We start from the raw sequence: 22,830 nt of genomic DNA on the forward strand, positions 1-22,830 counted from the left end.
TGATGATGATCTAGTGACTCTTGTCTGGACAATTCTGTTGAGCCATCTCCTATAGTTCAGAAATAGATAATAGAAAACAAATAGCAAAGAACATTTTTCTGCCCCTTCGATTACTGGCCTCTCGTTTTAAATGCAGGTTTTAAAACCCAAAAAGGGTGGGGGGTTTTAAAGAGACAACTTATAAAACATTTCGTTGCCCTTTTCCAGAACTTTACCTCTGTTACTTCTCTGCAACTTGGTTTCTTTTACTCAACAATATGTCTTGTAGATACAACCATGTTTGTGCTTAGAAATTTACCTCATTTTTTTAAACTACTGCATAGTATTTCATGAAGTAGATACTCTACATTTTCAGTCATTATTGAGATGGTTTCCAATTTTTTCCATTTCAACAAATGCTGTAGTAAACATTTGTCAGATTTCCTCATGCACACTTGTTTCTGTAGGATAGGCGTGAAGAGGTGGAATTTCTGAGTCAGAGAGTGTACAAAGTGTGTCCATTTAAATTTCAATAGATTTGCCCCAGTATCCACACAAATTTATATACTCCTATGAATGCTTAGAGTATTATAAAACTTTGAAATTTTGCCCAATCTATGGTTGAACAAAATCTTACCTCATTTTAATTTGTATTTCACTAATTCTAGAAAAGTTGAGTATTTTTCCCTATGAATACTAGTTATTTGTGTTTTCTTTTCACTGAAGTGGAACTCTTAGCCCAATTTTCCTATTGGGTCATTTCTCCTTTGCTTAATAGATTCACAGGAGTTAATTTTTTATTTTTTTTTTGAGACAGTGTCTTGCTCTGTCACCTAGGCTATAGTGCAGTGGCGTTATCATAGCTCAGCACAACCTCAAACTCCTGGGCTCATGAAATCCTCCTGCCTCAGCCTTCTGAGTAGCTGGGACTACAGGTGCATGCTACCTTGCCCAGCTAATTTTTGTATATTTTATAGAGAAGGGTCTCACTGTGTTGCTCAGGCTGGTCTCAAACTCCTGGGCTCAAGTGATCCTCCTGCATCAGCCTCCTAAAGTGCTAGGATTACAGGCGTTAGCCACCACATCTGGGCCTTAATTTTTTTTTCTTTTAAACTTTTTGTATTTTGGTTTTTCACTTTTTCCCACAAATCCTTGTGTCCAGAGCTAACTTTCGATAGATAGCAGTGTGGAAGCTGTTGTGTGTACGGAACCCCCACCTAGAAGCAAGCCGTGTACAAATGGTTTAGCACCAGGTTCCCCACGAACGTGTGTTGCCTGATGGGTGAGGGGGCAGCCACCTTTCCGGTGGTGCCTCATTTAGGAGTTAGTTTTAATATACATTATTCTTCTCAGTGCCAAGCCTTTGTTTTATTTTTTGTAACTAAAAAACCCCCATTTTGGGAGAGGGCCTATTTTTGTAGTATAGAATTTTTGAATTACCCCAATCTTTGGGTTTTGACTTTCGCTTTTTCAGGCCCTGTTTAACAAAGTTTTCCTTACTCCAAGGTCATGAGTGTAGGGTTTTATGTCCTTCTAATATTTTTATAGTTGTAGGTTGATTTTGATGTACTGTGGGACATTTGGATAAATAAGGCGATTCTAATCTTTTCCAGTGTTTCAGCAAGTAAACGTATTCCTATCACTTTAGTTGTCTTGAATTTTCAATTGTGTCATTCGCTCTATTTCCAGTTTGGGGAGGGGGGAGGCTAAATAAACAATATGAAATGATCCTATTTTAATGTCTTGTGTTCCTTTTTAAAATCCACCTTAAATTCTGTTCAGGAAAAGAATTCACTCGCTCACAAAACATCCTCACGTGCCTGCTTGAGACAGGCACCAGGATGTGGCGCGAAGACAGATACTCCTGACGGCGCAGAGCTTGGCGGCTGGCGAGAGGGCAGACACAGAGCAAATGACTCAAGTGTGACGCGAGCCAAGCAGCAGACCTCTAGTATAGGGCGCTGCCATGATCCGGATGTCAGCGGAGGTCACACTGTCCTTGGAGACTTAAATAAAATCGGCTTGGACCTTCATCCCACGTCCTCTAGGAAGTCCAGTAACCTTTCTGAGATTCCTGTGAACTCCTCAGGGCTTTGCCATCTTTGGCTCTGAGCCTTTGTTTCCCTCAACGGTTGCACGAGTCTCCTCCCCCTGCGGCTATTCTCTCTGCTCTGTTCTGGCCCATTGCAACTTGGTTCATTCTCCTTGATTTCCCCGCAAGTCAATCACTAAACGTTCGTGTGTATCAACCTTCAGTGAAGCTTTGGGGAGATGGGGGCATCATGTGTCAGCCAGAGGAATTTACACCCAATACTTCTTCAGCCTTCTGCCGCCAGGTGCCTGTCCCATGTTCACGGGCCACCTTTCTACGTGGGTTCCAGAGCCTTTGTGTTTGGTGTCCTCTTTCTGCCTCAAGACTCTCCACATATCTCTCAGCTTCTTGATTGAGAAGCTCAATTTATCCCAGTTTGTTGTGCAGATCCATGTCACATAATAGTCTCATCCTTTTGCAGCACAGAAAACCGAGCAGAGGAGTCAGAATTTCAGTCTTTCTTTGTACCCCTTGGTGAGGGGAAGGCGCCAGTATACAGATGAATTTTCCCTTTGATGAGACCTATGCTGCCCTCTCTGTTAGCAGGCATAGGCAGCTATACTCAATTTCGGGTTTAGGTAACTTTTTTTGGAAGCTAATACGGTGTGGGTAGTCACTGAGAAAGTGGCTGGGATCTGAAGGAGGGCAGCTGTCGTCCAGGTGAGGCACAGGCTGGGGGGCAAGCTTGGAGAGGAAGTGTTCCAGACAGAGAGAGCAGCACATGCAAAGGCCCTGAGGTGGAGTACAGCAAGGCTTATTCAAGAAACTAAGAGAAGATAGCAGGAAGAGATCGGATGAACAGAATGGGGGTAGGGAAGAATTATCCTAAGGGCAGAATAGGGTGGGGTGACTTTATCCTAAGGGACATGGCAAAACATAAAGAAGTGTTAAGCAAATAAGTAACAGGTTTTACTTTTACATTTTTATAAAAGGTTATTTTGACACAACGAGAGATTGTACCCACTAGGATGGCTACGATTAAAAAAAAAAAGGGAAAATAAGTGTTGGCAAGGAAGTGGAGAAACAGGAACACTTGTACATTGCTGCTGGGAATAACAAATGGTGCAGAACTCCAGAAACAGTCTGGCAGTTCCTCAAAATATTAAACATAGAATTATCATAGGACCAAGCAACTCTACTCCTAGGCATTTATATGCCCCCCAAAATTAAAAATCATTATTCAAACATTTGTACACAAATGCTCACAGCAGCACTATTCACAATTTCTAAAATGTGGAAACAACCCAAATGTCCATAAACTAATGAATGGATGAGCAAAATGTGGTATATCCACACAAAGGAATAGTATTCAGCCACAAAAAGGAATCAAGTACTGACACATGCTGAGATGTGAATGAACCTCAAAAACATTATGCTAAGTGAAAGAAGTCAGACATAAAAGGTGACACATTTATTTACATAAAATGTCCAGATTAGGGAAATCCTTAGAGACAGAAAGTAGATTGGTGGTTGGCAGGGGCCGAGGAAAGGGGGAAATGGGAGTGACTGCTTGATAGGTACAGAGTTTCTTTCCCTTTGGGGTGGTGCAAACTGTCACGGAAGTAGGTAGAGGCGATGGTTGTTTAACATTTGGAGTGTACTAAAGCCACTGGATTGTGTACTTTAAAATGGTTAGTTTTATGGTATGTTACATGCTATCCTTATCAGGACAGAAGTGGTTACCTCAATTAAAAAGGCGATCGCTCTGACCTCTGTGTAGAGGAAGAACTGGAAGGGCCCTGAAGGGAGACAGGAGAACCACTGGGAGGCTGCCGCGGCCAGGTGAGCAATGGCGCAACTTGGAGCAGGACGGGACAGTGGTATCCCCGGTGCTGGAACTGCCTGGGAAGGACTCACGTGGAGAATCACACAGGCTACTGGAAATGGGGTCAGGATTTTAGGGAAAAGAAAGGGGGCGGGTGTAGGGGTGTTGACTTGGAAGGAGAATTGGATCTATCGCTTCCAGCTGAAGTCACACAGAGGATGAGCACACGCGGGAGGGCGTGCGGCAACAGACCACGTGAGGAGGCCGTTCCTGAGCCCAGAGAGACAGAGAAACATGTCGCAGCAAGCTGAGGGGAAAGCAAGGGTGAGGGTGGTTTGTATTTTCAGGCTACAACTCAATGTATTGTAGGCTGAGAAGGAACTGCTGGCTGGAAGGGTGGGACGGAGGACACACACACCTGACGCAGCGAGATCAAGAGTACACAGGCTGGCTCTGCAAAGGGGCAGGGACTTGCCTTCCTCCAAGAGAACAGAGACAGAGGATGACTGAGAGCAATTCTCTCCCGAGAGGGATGGAAGTTGTGAGGCTTCTCTACCAAATGCAAGGGTAGAACCTAAGGGCAGCTGCAGAGAAACTGCGGCAGGACAGGGTACAGAGCAAGAGAATGTGGAGACGTTTGGAATGGATTTGAAAGAGAATGTGCGAGTGAGCAAACTGGGTCTGGACAAAGAATTGCCAAGGAGCCCTGAAAGTCAAGAACATACCTTTGTAGGGAAGCCAACTTCTTGTTATGTAATTTTTTTTTTCCAAAAGCACTGGGCCTAAGAACTAAGACGGTAATCCTGGTGGGTATATTGTTACATAAAACACTTTAATCAAGCAGCACCGAAATAGAAGGGGAATAGTGAGAAAGAAATTCAAGTAGTATTATAAGGAGCAGGATTGAAAACCTTTCATATGTAAGCTCCTTCTTCAAAAGAAATGTTATTTAAAATCATTTGAATAAGTAACTATACATTTAAATTAGCCTACAGGAATTATCTTTGCACTCAGATGTATGTACATACATACAGGTATGTTAAAATATAGGCAGCTTTTAAAAGGCCTATATATTGAAACTACATGTTTCAGGAAGTTGTTGAGGATTTTTATACCAGAGATTAACATAAAAAATTCATAAAAATTTCCCAAATCTTTAACGTATTAATTGCTAGTACAATACACTAAAAAGCTGTTGTACTAACTGATGACACGTATGCTTTGGAGAAGTCAATAGGTTTCATTCACTACTTTAAATAGCACATATTACGATAGCTTGTAACTAATTATGGATTCAGTTGACACTCCAGAAATTTAATTTTTTCAATAAATGTTAAGGCCCTGCAAGTAAGCACAGGGCATGAGCACCACAAAGGAATAAGAAATAGTCCCTTCCCTCAGGACGCTGGAGTCTAGTTGGGGCTATAAAACACTTCATGTGAAAATGCAGCTAACATCCAAGCAAGATGAACCACAAGCTTACAACCGGTGCAGAAGTAAGAGTTTTAGAAGATTCAAAGGGTCAGAGTTCACTTTTTAAATGGAATAGTTAAGAAACCTGGCCATGCAATAGTGAATGCTGGCGAGGATGTGGAGAAAGGGGGACCCTCGTACACTGCTGGTGGGAATGTAAATCACTACAGCCTCTATGGAGAATGGTATGGAGATTCCTCAAAACACTGAAAATAGAACTACCATACAACCCCGCAATCCCACTGCTGGGTATACATCCAAAGGAGGGGAAATCAGTATATCAAAAAGATATCTGCACTCCCATGTTTATTGCAGCACTATTCAGAACAATCACGATTTAGAATCAACCTGTGTCCATCAGTGGATGAATGGGTAAAGAAATGGTGGCACGTACACACAATGGAATATTGTATAGCCATAAAAAAGAATAAAACCGTGCCATTTGCAACAACATGGATAGAACTGGAGAACATTATGTTAAGTCAGATAAGCCAAGCACAAATTTCACATGTTCTCACTCACATGTGGGAGTTAAATATTAAAAACAATTAAAAACAATTGATCTTATGGAGACAGAGAGTAGAATAATAGTTACCAGATGCTGGGAAGCGGAGTGGGGAGTGGGGAATAAAGTGGAGATCATTAATGGGTGCAAAAATATAGTCAGATAGTTAGCTAGAATTAACAATATTTGATAGCGCAACAAAGTGACCATAATCAACAAGTTAGGGCATGCTTTAAAATAACTAAAGCAGTACAATTGGAATGTTTCTAACACAAAGAAATGGTAAATGCCTGAGGTGATGGATACCCCAATTACCCTGATTTGATTCGCATTGTATGCCTGTATCAAAACATTACATGTACCCTATAAAGACGCACAACTATTATATACCCATAATAATTAAAAATAAACAAAATTTAAAAAGAAAAAGAAACATGGCCACCTGGCCATGGAAGAAGTTATATTTGAACCAAGACTTGCTGGGGTGAGGGGAGTGGTTATTTCTCTTTAGAACACACAAGTAGATGGAAAAACATAAACAAAGACATATATTACATCTAGGAAGTTAGGCATCCGAGCAGTAGAACAGTTGGCTGGAGGCTAGCAGAGGCATGCAAGGGGTAGCAGGATACGAACTGTGGAGCAAGCCCTGAAGGTAAAGAAAGAGGCAAGACTGAAAGCTCTTCTGTGGCATGGGCTGGTCAAAGCTAAGCCATATTAAATGAGTTAGCACATGGAAAGACCTCACCACAATGCCTGTCACAAAGCAAGTGTTCGACGTGAGTCATCATTACCGTCACTGGCCACAGGTGTGCAAGGATAAACGACGCCTCCAGCCACGTTACACCAAACATCAAACACGGACTCTTCATTCCTTACCCTCTTTCCCCAACTGTTCTTGCCCTTGCCACCCCCAACACAGTGATACCACTATTGATGAAATTGCTCACGACAGAAACCCTTTTCTCACCACTCTCCATAACCAACCCAGCACTGTTGTTTCTGCTTCCCAAATCTATTTTCCACCACCCCGCTTCCTCCATCTTCACTGCCACTACCCTGCATTGGCCTTGACTTCTGTAATGGTTTCCTGTCCACATTTCCATTTTTGCTACCCTACAATGCATTTCAACTCAGAATGGTTTTTTAAAAATATAGATAGCCTCACCCTCCCTCTCTTCCTAAAAGATCCTATCAGCTTCTCATTCACTTCGCCTTTTTCTTGCCACAGCCTAAGGGGCCCTGTTTTCCTACCTCTTCATTCTCATTATGGCCCACTTTCCCTGTTGCCCAATGCTCTAGATCTGATGCTGTTTCCCAGCTCAGGCCCACTGCACGTCCTATTCCCTCTGCCTGAAACATTAGCTTACTCACTGTTCCCTTGACTATTCGGGTCTTTCTCATTCTTCAGATAGCAGCTTATACATCGCCCTCCCAGAGGCTTTGCATGAGAAAAAGAGGCCTTTCAGAGGCTTTCAGAAATCTAAAGCAGATTTCTTCCCTGCACACACTCCCTGTGGGCTCTTTCGCCCATCACCCTTCCGTTGCCTTCACAGCAGATAGCCCTTTGCAAAATTATACCTATGTTTTTGTATCTGCTTGTTTGATGAATATATTGGATGCTTTCAAATGCAGGTATTAAAAAGCCAACTCAAATCTTAAACAGTAGGAGTTTTAATTATCTCCCATAAGTGGAAATCCGGAGGTAGGGTGGGATTCAGAGCTGGTTGAGTCAGCAGTTTATGATCGATGTCCAGCTCTTTCATTCCCTCCACTCCACTGTCCATAGCATCAGTGTCCTCCTGAGGCTGCTGACATTAGTGAAAGCCAGATAGCAACCAGTTGGGATGGATGCTACCTGCTGGCTTATTCACACTTACTGGGAGACAGAAAGTCTTTCCTTGCAACCTAAGTCCTCCCAGTCAGATTGGACCAAATTAGCCACATCTTCCCCAACTACCATCAAGAAGAATGCTTTATGCTGGTTGCAGTGAGTCTTAGCTTGTGACCGAATAAGTAGGATGGGTTTATTATGTGTGTCATAAGACTAGTAAGAAATCCAACCCTAGGACTGAAGTCAACTAGTGGAATCTATTCCCAATTACATCATGGAGGAAGAGTGGGACCTACACTGGGGAGTCAACCCTGTTATCCCCTTATACCACTAGATTCAGTACGAAGGGGTTGTGTCTGTTTCATTCATTCTTGTGTACTCAGCCTCAGACCTCCTTGCTTTTAATTCAGTGCTCTACCACCCCAAGCAATAAGATGGATGGCTAGCTTAAAGAGATGGTAGAGCATCAAATCGTACCGAAAAAGGGGCTGAGGTCAGAACTTTCAAAAACATCTATTATTTTTATTTATTTATTTTTTTGAGACAGAGTCTTACTCTGTTGCCGGGGCTACAGTGCCGTGGCATAAGCCTAGCTCATAGCAACCTCAAACTCCTGTGCTCAAATGATCCTCCTGCCTCAGCCTCCGGAGTAGCTGGGACTACAGGCATGCGCCACCATGCCCGGCTAATTTTTTCTCTATACATACTTTTCAGTTGTCCAGCTAATTTCTATTTTTTTTTAGTAGAGACAGGGTCTTGCTCTTGCTCAGGCTGGTCTTGAACTCTTGGAACTCTTGAGCTCAAACGATCCCCGCCCGCCTCGGCCTCCCAGAGTGCTACGAAAACACACCTTTATTTAAGGCACACCTTCTCAATGAGGGGGGTATTGCACACAATGGGGTGACAATGGATTCTTGGGGAAGGAAGAGAAAACATATTACAATGGTTTGTAGCTTCTCCAACGTACAACTCTATCCAACAAAATCTTATCCCCTAGTGTTTAATTTCTCTTATTAGGGAAAATTTAAATTAAATCAAAATTTTGTCCTTAAGGGGAAGGAGCTCTAACTAATAAAAAATGAGAAACATTGAATTAAAGGATGAGAGAAGGAAAATGCCTTTAGGAACAATGTAGGACTGATGAGGGAGGATGAAGGAAAACCAGGAAAATCCCAGAATCTCAATGTGTGGGTGTGTTAGCTACCAAAAAGGCCATCTCGGATAGTTATAATAGACACAGAAATATATCTTTCAGCTGGGCATGGTGGGGCATGTCTGTAGTCCTAGTTATTCAGGAGGCTAAAGCAGGAGAATTGGTTGAACCCAGGAGTTTGAGGTTACAGTGAGCTCTGATCAGGCCACTGCGATCTAGCCTGGGTGATACAGCGAGAACTCCTTTCAAAAAAAAAAACAAAAAAACTTTATATCTCAGCCAGGAAAATCACCACTCTTCTGTTTTGAAACAGACGAGACTGGGGCTGGTATGTTTTAAGAATATAATTATTGTACCAGATATACATTTAAAAAATATGCAATCATTAGAGCAGTCCATTGCCACGGGGAAATGCACTTACTTAAGTCTTTCAGGACTTCTTTCCACATACCAGTCCCTCTGATAGGCAAAACAGACTTATACTGCCTAAGTTTTTCAAACAAGTGTATTAATAAGGTTTAGTTGAGTATTCGAATTAAATTAAGAAGTAGAGGAAAACAAACTACAATTCAGTTTCCAAAATTTCTAAAATAAATCTATCTGAAAAGCAGATGAATGCATACCAGGAGGACTAGCATGAGTCTGAACCCTGTTTTATTTGGGGCACAAACAGGAAATTTTCTTTTCTAGCTATACAGAGTGACTGGAATGCTTTTAGCTCTTGCTACTTACTGACACTGATAAGCAATGTTGGTTATAGGTAACAGGAGGCTTTGGTGAATGAGAAGGATTTGATAGGATCTCTCTTCAGGATTTCAGGGAAGACCCATGTTTAATAAACAATGGTGGCCGGGCGCAGTGGCTCACGCCTGTAATCCTAGCACTCTGGGGGGCCGAGGCGGGCGGATTGTTTGAGCTCAGGAGTTCGAGACCAGCCTGAGCAAGAGCGAGACCCCGTCTCTACTAAAAATAGAAAGAAATTAATTGGACAACTAAAAATATATAGAAAAAATTAGCCGGGCATGGTGGCGCATGCCTGTAGTCCCAGCTACTCGGGAGGCTGAGGCAGAAGGATCGCTTGAGCCCAGGAGTTTGAGGTTGCTGTGAGCTAGGCTGACGCCACGGCACTCTAGCCCGGGCAACACAGTGAGACTCTGTCTCAAAAAAAAAAAAAAAAAAAAACAACAGTGGTACCTGAGAAGCAAAAGGAACCAATTATTAGTCACCAGGAGAAAAAGTTTCCAAAACCACATTTTTCCTTTCACACAGCAGCAACAACAAATGTTTAAACAACATTATATGTTAATGTTTGTAGAATAAGACAAAAGATAACTCAGAAGATCAAATATTCAACCAAAACTTCATAAATCTGCATGTCTTATTTCATAAGATCTTTAAAAGTCAGGTTTTTTTGTTCAGGTATAAGCATTCAATTACTTTGCCCTGAAGTTCAGGATAGGAGACAGTCTTAACAAAAGATACAAAATGCATTCGTTACTGTGTTTGAGTAGACGGTACCCATTTCATTTTTAAGCTCTACATTTTGTGATTCTTTTCTTGAAAACACCAAGTTTCCACTCTACCTCCGCCCTCCCTCAGTCAAGAAGCTAGTTTCCTAACACCAAGGTTCTCAACTCTAGGAAAAAAACAGTATCCCATGGAGAAGTTTAATTTTCTGGGAAGACAGGAAACTCATTCAATTTTTCCAGCAGTTACAGAATAATCATTTATTTTTAATGATGCAGATTTGGAAGAGGCAGTTCTAGACAGTTTTAAATGTTTGCTTTTTATGTTATCCCATGTATCCTTAAGTTCCTTTAGGTGTTTGAGATGCTCAAGAAGCCCCTGAAGTTGACCGTGGCATTGGAAGAAGGCCTACTTCCAGTTCAGCAGTGACTTGCTAGGTTACAGAGTGAACATAACTTGCCTTGAGACATGAGAAGAGGTACAATAATAAATCACTGTGGCCACTAGGATGGTCTGTTGCATACAGTTTATTTCACTAGACTGCAATTTTATACACAGTATGAAGGGGTTTCCTGATAGCACGTATATAGTTTACTTTCTGTACTGCTGAAGAACCAATTTTTTTTTACATTGTATCATAATACCCTATCATTAAAACATTATTCAGTGAATTTTTTCCAACTACATATAAATGGAGATTTAACACACACGGTGCAAGAATGTCTTTATAACATATTTGAATCACAAAATGTGAATCTAAAATACATCACTGTAATTAGAACACTACTTTAAAATTACGATGCCCCATGTTACAGTAGCCAGATTTGATTAATCTCCATATAAATCACAAAGCAGTTTTGGTGAATAACTCCTTGGATAACCGGCAGCAGCTTTTAACTATGATTTCAAAAGAAATCTTTAATTAGGAACCAAACTTTCGCAATTAAAAAAAAACTTCCCTTATATGTTCAATGTTCTCAGAATCAAAATGGGACATTTAAAAGTCTCTAAAACAAGGAGAATAAATCCAACCCTCCTTTAGCTGAAAGGCTGGAGTTGTAATATTAGGTTTCGTAGAAACCTAAGAATAGCATTGTATGGGAGTGGAAATGAGTTATAGAGAAACATAACATTTCTTTTAAAATGCCTCAGATTCCTCTGCCCTTCCCTACCTCTGTCAAACACAGAGAAAGAATACTGCATTACAAATAAAGATGTGTTTCCATGAAATGATGTAAACAAGTGAGAGAGAAAGATTTCTTCATTTTCCCATTTTGTGGAGTGGGGCAGTGGGATGATACCAGTTAAATAAGAAATAGAACTCCTAATCAAGGAACCACTTCATCACACACAAAACAGCTAGGGATAATTGCTGAAAACTTCTCATGTGTTTCCTTTTCTTTTCCCCAAAGTTTGAGAATGTTTGAAAGTTCAATAAATAGTAGAAAAATAATCCTTTACTTAGAAATTTTGAGATGCATCATTTAGAGCTTAACATGAGTTCCATACAGCAATCGTGGTATCTAGGTACCGCTAAGAAACAAAGTGAAAGCTTCAAAGCACACGTTTATATCTGGATGCGCCACGTTCCCAGTCTCTGGTTGAGAACATTGTTCTCTCTTCCAGTTAAGGAGAGCTGAATGTTTCTGGCTCCTTGGAACATTCCTCTGGCTCAGCTTCATTTATAGGTTTCGTCTCTATGTTTGGAGGTTCGCCTTCCGTTCCGTTCCATTAATATTATGGCAGGTTCATCAATCAGGCTTATTTCCCCTCCATTTCAGAACCAGCTTCATGCCTTCACAAATGTGAGTTTTGTTGTTGTTTCCCTCATTTTTAAACATGTTGACAGGCAGGAAATGAGTTAAACCACTCTGGACAAAGCACAAACACAAGGGGTGGGGGGTCTCTTGCTGTGGGTTTTAAGCTGGTTCTTTTTCTTTCCAGAACATTCTGTATCTCCCACATCCCATCTTCTCGTGGAGGAGAGGAGACTGTTAGCACTCCGCATCGACAGTGTGTACCGTCACGGCTGCCTGTAAGTGGTGGCTGTGATGAAGAGCGGGGTGGTGTGACCGGTAGTGGTGGAACTTGTGACTTAGTAGGGCAGCAGTCTGAGGGGGGGTGTCCAGGTCTAAGTCCTCGTCGTGGTTCCCCACATCAACCCCAGCTGACAAGGGATCATTGTTGCATGGAGGATTTTCACTGTCTTCCTGTGGGCTCATGGTGCTGTAACCTAGAAAAGCAACAAAACAAACATAGCTGAGAGCTTCAAGATGCAGAGAGAGTTCATTAAAATATCTAGGGCACTGGGAGGTGTTCCTATCTTTGGGATACATAGGTGCAAACATCTGCAGACCGTCAGATGTTAAAATAATACGTAATCATTTTTGACAATTGAGGAAGTATGGAGGAGAAAAAAAATAAACAAGAACACTCACCCCAAATCCTCAAACCACAAAAATTAAAATCACTCCACACCCCATCATCCATAGATAGCCACCACTGATATTTGGAGAACTATCCTCCTATACTTCTCCCTGAGATAAGATTATTTCTTATATTAAAGAAATCCCAAAATCAGGCAGCTTCAGGAAAAAGATCTGAACAGTACTCCAATCCGTTAAAGAATGGTGGGGAAGTTTAGGCTTCAAAATACCTCAGTGTGATGCCACAACAACAACAACAACAACAACAAAAATGACCCCAAAAAACTGTCACCATCACCTGCACACGTGTTCCATAGCAGGCAACTGTATTAGGTAACTCTTGCATATCAATGACCCATGTATGCTAACATCCATTTTATAAGTGAGGGACATGATGATCAGAGAAGTTAAGAAACTTGCCCAAAGTTTTAGTACCTGATGAAACACTAACTCCACATATATCCACAGCAACTAGCAAAGGAATGAACCATTCCCTGTGTGAGCTGGCTCACTGTATTTAAACATTAATTTCTTTTGGTATTCTAAGTAATACATGTTTTAAAGGAAAATGCCCTTGCTGATCAAAGTATTCCATTCCAAGAACCCTGGCATGTTTTTAAATATTGCAAAAATCTTCTTTAAACGGTTTGAGAAGCGACAGCTCATTAATATTTCCACTGCATCTACAGTTAGCATCAATCAGCACTCACTTGTGGGCTGTGCTAGTCACATTCGTGGTTGCAAAATTGATGTGCTTGCATATAGCCAAGCAGGAGTAGTTTGTGGTTGCAATGGTATGCTCTGTGCAAAAATGAGAAAGGCAGTTCCCGGTCCTCAACGAAACATTATTCAAATGATAGAATTATTTAACTGTCAGCCCAATTCACAAATACTTACTGGGTACCTACTACATACAAGTCACTGTGGTAGGCGCTGGAGGAAACACAAAAATGAAAACTTGGTCCCTGCACAAAGAATGCAAAAGCTAGTGTTTGAGAAATGGAACAAGTACAAGCATAGGTCTTTCAATTATTCATTTATTGAAGACTGTGATGGTGCTGGAGGGGGAAATGAGGAAACATGAATAAGAGATGTCTTCTTAATAACTTAACAAGTGAGTATGAGACAGATGTTCACAAAGTGAGTCTTCCTTTAATGCAGATAGTGGTAAATGCTATAATTGAGATATAATTGAAATCCAGAAGAGGGAATAACTAATTCTGGCTGGGGGAATGAGGAAGCTTCACAGGAAAACTCATGTTTTAGTTAGGCTTAAATGGATGAATAGGCCCTTGATAAGTGGACACGAACAAAGAAACAGGATGAACACAGCCACAGAGGTGTGGAAATGAAAGCCATTCCCGGAGCATGTGGCTCAGATAAGTGCTAGCAGGTAGCTGAAGAACAGGGCAGGTGGAAGGCAGAAAGGAAAGTTCAAGTCAGATCATAAAGCTCACACCAAAGGCTAGAAAATGGAGAGAGAATACATGATTTTGAATAGACCAAAAAATGGCACGATCAGTTCTTGTTCAGAGAGTTCTGGTGGCAGTTTAGAAGGTGAATGAAAGGGAAGAGGATGGTGGTGTCAGAGGTTATTGCAATAGCCCAGACGAGAGATGAAGAATTAACACTATCTCAGTGGGATTGGACAGATTTAAAAGCTATCTCGGGTGGAAGCAATAGCAGTTGGTAAACCATCAGATGTGGGTGATTATGGGAGGTAAGGGGTGGTTAAAGGTGACTATAATTTCAAGTTAGGATGATGAGAAAGGGAGACACAGAGATCCCAAGTTTCAGGAGAGAAAACAAATTTTGTTTCTATGCATCTTGATTTTGAGAGTCTTTGGGTTACATCGGTGGAGACGTCTAGCCAGAAACTCAGAAGTGTCATCTGAGAAGTCAGGGCAGAAGAGGGAGAGTTCACTGACATGTGTGTCTATGTGACTGAGTGCCTTCTTGGAGCCAGCTGCCAGGCTTGAGGAGGAACAGAAAAAGGGTAAGGTGTGCCCTCAGCTCCTGAGAAGCCCACAGGCAAGAGTGGGAAACACGCCTGCGCTCAAACAGGCGCATCAAAAGGAATCCCAAAGCTGGTGAACTTGGTTTAAATCCTCGAGGATGTGGCCTTCATGGCAGAAAAGGGGCTCACTAGATTAATAAAGCAGTGGGAAGGTACTCCCAACAGGGCACAAGCACTTGCAATGACACAATAGCTTGACAGACTCCGGTGGGTTTTGGGAATGGTGAAAGCTTGGTGTCGGGGAGCAGCAGCGGGAGATGGTGCTGTGCCGGAAGGCTAAGACCAGATCAAGAAGGCTGGTTGGTTAGCTGGGCGCCGTGGCTCATGCCTGTAATCCCAGCACTTTAGGAGGCCAAGGCAGGAGGATCATTGGAGGCCAGGAGTTTGAGACCAGCCTGAGCAACATAGTGAGACCCTGTCTCTATAAAAAATAGAAAAATTAACCAGGTGTGGTAGCATGTGCCTATAGTCCTAGCAACTTGGGAGGCTGAGGCAGGAGGATCGCTTGAGCTCAGGGGTTTGAGGCTGCAGTGAGCTATGATGATGCCACTGCACTCCAGCCCAGGCAACAGAGTGAGACCCTGTCTCAAAAAACAAATAAATGGCCGGGTGTAGTGGCTCACGCCTGTAATCCTAGCTCTCTGGGAGGCCGAGGTGGGGGACAGTTTGAGTTCAGGAGTTCGAAACCAGCCTGAGCAAGAGTGAGACCCCGTCTCTACTAAAAGTAGAAAGAAATTAATTGGACAACTAAAAATATATAGAAAAAATTAGCCGGCATGCCTGTAGTCCCAGCTACTCGGGAGGCTGAGGCAGGAGGATCGCTTGAGCCCAGGAGTTTGAGGTTGCTGTGAGCTAGGATGATGCCACAGCACTCTAGCCTGGGCAACACAGTGAGACTCTGTCTCAAAAACCAAACAAACAAACAAACAAAAAAACCAAATAAATGATAAAAACAAAACAACACCCCCCACCCCAGAAGCTGGTCAGAGCTATGAGCTAGGATCTAGTAATAGGCAAAGGTGGCAGGCAGGTGGCAGTGAGGAGGCTGGACGGAAGGAAGGTGGGATCAGAAGCTTAGAAGACAGGAGGCAGGAGCATGGGCTTCGAGGAGACAGTGGGGACCTGAAAGTGGGACAGTTGCAGTGTTTGGAAATGGAGCAAGAGACTGTTCAACAGAGTAGGCTGGATCTGGTGACCACATGGACCTGCCTGGTGAGGATGCCAGAGAGGTTGACACCCTTGGAAAAGGTGGAGTTTTCTGGGTTCAGAGCCTAGGGAAACAGTGATGCCTTTACTCAAGATTATGAGACCAGGAGCCAGAACAAGTTTCTCAGCTCTGGCAGTGCCAGGTCTAGAATGTGAGATTGGGTACTAGGCTCCCAAACCTCAGTTACGAAGTGCTGTGTGTGCTTAAACCACCTCATGCTATTCGTGCAAAGGATGAAAGTAGAAAACAAGATTTTAGCAAAATCCCAGCGTCTGTGTTGATTATTCAAACACCTCCTGGATAGCTTCCCATCTCTGCTCATTTACAAGCACCCACGCTAACTGACAATTCATTTTAACACTTGAGGTGTTAGATTCATGGGGGCCCTTTTGCTTGGCTCACCGCCCCCCCCATCTTGCTACTGGCCTTGCTTTGAAGGTCTTCTCTGAGAAGCCTTCCCAACCAACTCCCCGCCACCGCCTCCGGTCCACAGCCCGCACGGGGCTGGTGCCCCTTCTGGCGTTTACACGGCACTCTGCGCGCATCTCTATCTTAGATGTTAGCATGTTATAATAAAAACAAGACCATCTGTCCATTAGCAAATTCTTTCATAAATCACAGGCACTTGTTTATCTTTAGACTCTCAGGATTTAACATAGTACTTCACACAAAGCAGGCACTTACAAACAAAAGCAACCCCCCCCCCCACATTTAGTCCCAAAGCAATCGCACCAGTGAATTTTTTTTTTTTTTTTTAGTTGTCTGTGGCTTTGCCTAGTATGACATTCACTAGTCTCATCTAATAATGAAGACATTCTAGGATTCACTGGGCCTTGCCCAAGGCTTCTGGCAGAGTCCAGTGACACTCTGAGCTTGGCTGGTCACAGGTCTGAGTGACCCAGGGTGGTAGTGAAGGTGCTGTTGTCTCCAAGGCAACTTGAGGGGGGCACCCCCATTTCTTCTGTTACTGCTTTCTGATGAGAGCCGCAGCAGAGTAAAACCCTCAGACTAAGGCCACTCTCCATTTAATTTTCTCACTGTAATACTATTGCTCAATCCCTCGGTAATTTCCTCTTATTTCAATAACTAAGGAAAGCAAGTTGTGGAGAGGCAGGTCAGAGAAATACATTTCCTCATTCGACAAATTAATTGTTTACTCTGTGCCAGGCAGTTCTGTCGAGCACCGGGAACAGTGACGAATTAAGACAGACGTGGTCCCTGACTCATGGAGGGAGAAGCACCATTTGAAACACAAAGGATATCTGCAAACACTTTCAAAGGAAAAATTTCTTTACTATGCAAAGGCTGGCATAGCAGAGTGTCTCCAAAGACAATCTCGAGTGAGAAATTGGCTTCAGGAAGGAGGCCAGGAGTCCATAATGAACAGAAGAGCCAAGATTAGGTTTTTGTTCTTTGACATTCTGCTATGTATTTATCTGATGGTTCCTAAGAAACCTCTCTTGATTGTAAATACGTTAGGTCCCTCTGGGGACTCACTCACCATCTCGTGGCCACAGACAGTAACTGCAGGAGAATATTTTTACAGCACCAGTAAATGGTCTTCCGTTGACCTCCATGGTTTTTGATCAGGTTTTCAAGGTTTTGTGTTTGCCTTTTATTTCCCTTTTAAGTATTTTGGAATTTGCCAAGAACCAGGGGTAAATTCCCCTTTTCAAAGGAAAAAAAGTTGCTTAATATATATTTGCATAAAGTTTCTAATAAGAAAATACAAATCAAAATATAAATTCACAAGGAACAAATACATATTGGTGTTTTTTAACTTAAAATTAAGCCAGTATATGATTAGACAGAACACGATATTTTTAAGAGAAATAATGAACAAAGCGGATACACAGTTAAAAGCACACACAGACACTGATTGTTCCTAACGTCCACTTGTGAGTGTAACACTTAGCTGAATAACAATCATTCTAAGTGGTCTTAGAATATTGACCAAAATGATTCTACTTTTAAAAAACACTCTCAATTTGAATAGTTTTTAAGATGCAAAAATTAAAATTAGATTCCTTTGAAATACAAAACTCTGGCCAGACTTGGTGGCTCATGTTTGTTATCCCAGTGCTTTGAGAGGCTGAGGAGGGAGGATTGCTTGAGGCCAGGAGTTCGAGACTAGCCTGGGCAACATAGTGAGACCCTGTCTCTAAAACATAAAAATAAAAATAATTAGTCAGGCATGGTGGTGCACACACCTGTAGTCCTAGCTACTCCAGAGGCTGAGGTGAGAGGGTCACTTGAACCCAGGAGTTTGAGGTTGCAGTGAGCTGTGATAGTGCCACTGCACTCAAGCCTCGGTGACAGAGCAAGACCCTGTCTCTAAACAAACAAACAACCAAACAAAAAAAGAAGAAAAGAAATGTAAAACTCTTTTGGTCACATAAACTATTTCTAAATAAAAACACAGCCCGAAATTTCCAAGACCAGCTTGGTAACACTCAGTTTTAATTCTAGGAACATCACAACTCTGAACCACACCACGAAAGCCTAGGCTGTTCAGCAGTCAGACACTTATATATTTTATTCTTTTGAGTTTCCTCTGGAGTGTCGCACCCAAGGACTCACACAGAAATATGCTCACTGGGTAGCACGGATCCACGGCACGCCCATCCCACCAGTCCAAGGGCCAGTCAGTGCCATGTTCCGCCATGGGCTTTTCCACGATTTACCTGCAGATAAAAGTGAAGCATCCTACCCACCCCTTTTCTTCTTTGTTCCACTCCTTAAGGAAGTTGTCACATTCGACCTTTTATCAGTGTGACGGATACATACATTCATTTATAGTTTCCTCCTAGATCGTAAATTCCTGCAGGGCAGGGTGGGCATGGAGGTAGGGAAGTCAAACCTGAGCTCCAAGCCTACCATACGTCATTTCATTTAATCCTCACAACAACTTTTCCAGGTAGGAATTTTTAATCCTACTTTAAGTATTAGAAAACTGAGGTCCAAAGTAGCTCACTTCAGGTTGCAATAGATTTAAAAAAAAAAAAAAAACAAAAAAAACAAAGAGGGAGAAGCGGGATTTGAAGTGAGCTTGGCTTGACTCTATCTCCTTAGCTCTTCCCCTGTGCCATCTGCCTCGCGAACAGACAAAGTCTCTCGTCTCTAACTCCCTCCATGGTGCTTAGTGCAGTCATGTGTTGTTTAAGGACAGGGATATGTTGTGAGAAAAAAATCCTCAGATGATTTTGTCATTGTGCAAACGTCACAATGCACTTATACGGACCTTGACAGTATAGCCCACTGCACACCTAGGCTCCATGGGGTAGCCTCTTGCTCCCAGGCTACGAACCTGTACAGCATGTTACTGTGCTGAATAATGTGGGCGACTGTAACACGGTGGTAAGTATTTGTGTATCTAAACATACCTCCATAAAGAAAAGGGACAGTAAACATACAGTGTAAAAGATTAAAAAATGGTACACCTGTCTAGGGCACTTACCACGAACGGACCTTGCAGGACTCAGGTTGCTCTGGGCGCGGCAGTGAGCGAGTGCTGAGCGAACGTGAAGGCCCAGGACGTCACTGCACACTGCTGCCGACTGTTTGAACGCGAACGTTGAGGCTACGCTAAACTTGTAAAAAAAGTTTTTTCTTTCTTCAATATTAAATCAACCTTAGCTAACTAAAAACTTTCCAATTTTTTAACTTTTGACTGTTTCATAATGGCACGTAGCTTAAAACACACACACATTGTACAGCTGTACAAAAATATTCTTTTATTATATCCTTATTTTATACGCTTTTTTCTATTTTACAAATTTTACGTTTTCAGTTTTGAAACTTTTTGGTTAAAAACGAAGACACACACACACACATTAGCCTAGGCCTACACAGGGTCAGAATCACCAAGATGTCACTAGGCAACAGAAATTTTTCAGCTCCATCGTAATCCATGGGACCCCTGTTGCATACAGGAGACGCCATTAATTTGGTGCATAACAGAACACACCAGAAGCCCAATACATTCGCCAAATAGGAGGATACACAGATAAGCAAGAAATGTGTTGACAGGACAATAAGATTTCCTCGTTTAATGTGTATAGCTTCGCCTCCAGGCATCGCAGGGACATTAACTCGATGCCACCATTTTTAGTGACCCATGTACAGGTTTTCAAGGGATGAAAACATGCAGTTAAATTCTATTGATTTTATGATGCATTTGAACTATGTGCAATGTCAATGCCTTCCCCTTCTTTTGGTGTTGTGTTTTGTCTGCACAAAAAAACTATTTTTCATTCCTTGGGGATAATAGGGATCCAATTACTGTGAAAAATGAAAGGAACCAAGCCCTTAGCTGGATTCCTTGGTGTTCAGATACTGACACCGCACCATTCCTTTCATCTAAGCTGTTGCTTCATATGCCATTTTACTAAGACAATGGGAAAGGCTAATGGAACATCGTAAATGTCACTCAGAATCCCAATTTGGTACTGATGCAGTTTCTACTGGGGGAGAGAGAAAAAGGATTCAGTAGTTCTGCTGAATAAGAAATTATTTCTGTTGAACTTTAGTAGCCTCAAACCTGTTTCATTATTCAAAGGAGAAGGCACAGAACTGCCTGGCAGCAGGAATTTATGCAGGTTCAAAGGTTTTTAGGGAAAAAAGCCAGGAAGTCAAAGAAACTGAAAAATTTAAGTTCTGTTTTGGCTCTCCATAGAAACCAAAAGTTTCTATTTAGTTGGTGGGAACAATGTCACTCAAAGCCCAAATTAACAATCTCCAATTTATAAAAGAGAGCTTTAGCTTCTCCTCTTTTCCAAAGGGAGTTTGAATACCTGGCTGTAGCGTAAAAGGCGACATCGGTTGCTTTGAGGAATACCTACTCCTGCATTTTTTAGCACAAGTGTGGGAGCACAGTGTTTGAAGACTTTTTTTTTTTTTTTTCCAGGAAAGGTATAGAAGCAGCTAAGTCAAAAAGGATTAAATATATTATTTATGCATTAACAAAAGGACCTGATTCTGGGAGGAATTAAAGATTTCTGGAAAATTAAAGAGCTATCTTAAAAAATAAAAGGATTTGACGATGATAGGAAAAGTCCTAGCACGCCTGTTTATATTTTTGTGGAGCTACGGCAACACAGACTATGATGCTTACAGACTAGGTTACATCTGCTCCTTCTGACAGCAGACAACATGGACACCGAGGAGAGCAGCACGCGGACTTCCCAAGTCCTTAGCACTTGGCATCTCTTCACAATTCAGCCCGACCCATCCTGAGCATCTTACAGGTACCTTACCCAACTCCACGACTGCATGCACATGTGTCTTTTTGCCTCTCATATCCTTTACCCCTAACTTTTCTTTAATCATCCCTCAAGCCTCAGTGCAAATGTTGTTTCTTTGGTGAAGCCATTTCTGAGTCTCCCAGACAAGGCCAGAGGTCACGGCTGGAGAATTCTAGAGGACAGCACAGATTCTCGTTATGCCCCAAGGGGACGTGGCTGGGAAAGCTCTTAATGATGCTGATGTTTGCCAGTGCACACTGGATGGCAGGACCTAAGAGGATGCTGACTCTACTGACAATAGAGCGGGCGAGTAAGCAGCTTCCACTCAGACAATATGAATCCTTCTTTATGGAGAAACACTTGGAAGCAATCTGTGTGTCCAGAGCTCATCCGGCTGTGCCTGGGAGTGCTGGACATAAGTAAAACTGCCCTTGGGCTCTTATAATTTACTTAAACACAGAACAGGAAAGAGAGAGGGAGGTAGGTGTGGGTACCATCCCACAGGGGTACACTAGGTCCCTTAGGTCTCCAAACACAGGATATTGGCTCTCACCGTGATCACTTTCTGTTCCCGATCGGCCCCAGTAGCGCCGCCTCCTTTCTGGACTGTGTGCGTGTCGTTCGATGACTGCAGCTATAAACCGAGTGTTGCTGACTGTGGGAAGTCAAGGACAGTCAATGTCACTGTCATGCCAGCATCTTTATCGTTTCAAACACATTTGCTCTGAGTGGGCTTATTCATATGTTGGAGGAGTTATTCTTTGGAGCGCTAGAATAAGTAATTTTTTAAAAATTCTGAGTATCAGGAGAGCTGATTTTAGAACTAGTGCAGTGAAAGGTACTTAATTACATATTACCAACATGTATCAAGAAGCTATGCTCTAGGAAGGTGAAGGCCAGGGTAGCTCAACATTAGTGGAACTCTCTTTTAATAAAGAAAATGCTCTCCTTTCCAACCCCAAGCTGTATATACCATTTAAGGGATTAAAACAATGCATACCTGAAACTTCCTTTTCTTAAATACTATGTTGGAAAGCAACGAGGAAGAGAAAGCAAGCAAAGGGTGATCTGTTTTAGGCCAAAATACTTAAGGCACAAAATAACACCCTAATATCTTTTGAGATTTTCTAAAAGAAAGACCTACACTTATTCCTAACAAAAAAGGAAGAGAAAAGAAACACCCACCGTGTCAAAGCTTCTTAAAGTTTAATACAAGCCAAAAGGATATAAGAAGGAATATTTATTTAGGATCAGCCTCCTGCTGACACATTCTGCAGAGAGGCAGCTGAGTACTCACTGATGCCTCTGTCTTCGTGGCTGTCGTCGTCCCTTTCATCTCTGTCATTCTCCAGGTTGGACATACGCACTGACATTTCTACCCATCATTAAAAAGAGAAAAACATGACTATTTAATCAAACAAAATCATCCACTTTAATACCCTGCTGGGTGCGCGTTTGATGGCTGGGTGACAGCATTCCATCAAGAATGAATCCTATCTTGGAAAGAGTGAACTGATGCCCCCCCCCCCTTTTTTTTTTTAAGGAGGAGGGAGCAGGAATCCAAAGAAGCAAAGCAAGAAGTGAACAATCAAGAAGGCACCTGAAATTGATTTCTGAAGAAAGAGGAGGAAAAAAGTTGATTGACGTCAACAGATCTTTAATCGTCTGC

General features: G+C 42.2%; 1 protein-coding gene across 1 annotated transcript in view; it reads right to left on the reverse strand.

Annotated features, from left to right (window-relative positions):
* Positions 1 to 10,784: 10,784 nt before the first annotated feature.
* CACHD1 (cache domain containing 1) overlaps positions 10,785 to 22,830 on the reverse strand; it is a 210,536-nt gene continuing 198,490 nt past the window's right edge. The window contains exons 24-26 of the mRNA XM_012639326.1: positions 22,459 to 22,536; positions 21,715 to 21,816; positions 10,785 to 12,501 (exon numbers count right to left, since the gene is read on the reverse strand). Coding sequence (XP_012494780.1) covers positions 12,263 to 12,501; positions 21,715 to 21,816; positions 22,459 to 22,536 — 419 coding nt within the window. The 3' untranslated portion in view covers positions 10,785 to 12,262. The remainder of the gene's footprint in view (positions 12,502 to 21,714; positions 21,817 to 22,458; positions 22,537 to 22,830) is intronic.

The sequence above is a fragment of the Propithecus coquereli genome, unplaced genomic scaffold (assembly GCF_000956105.1).
Source record: "Propithecus coquereli isolate 6110/MARCELLA unplaced genomic scaffold, Pcoq_1.0 Scaffold14, whole genome shotgun sequence".
Lineage (NCBI taxonomy): Eukaryota > Metazoa > Chordata > Mammalia > Primates > Indriidae > Propithecus > Propithecus coquereli.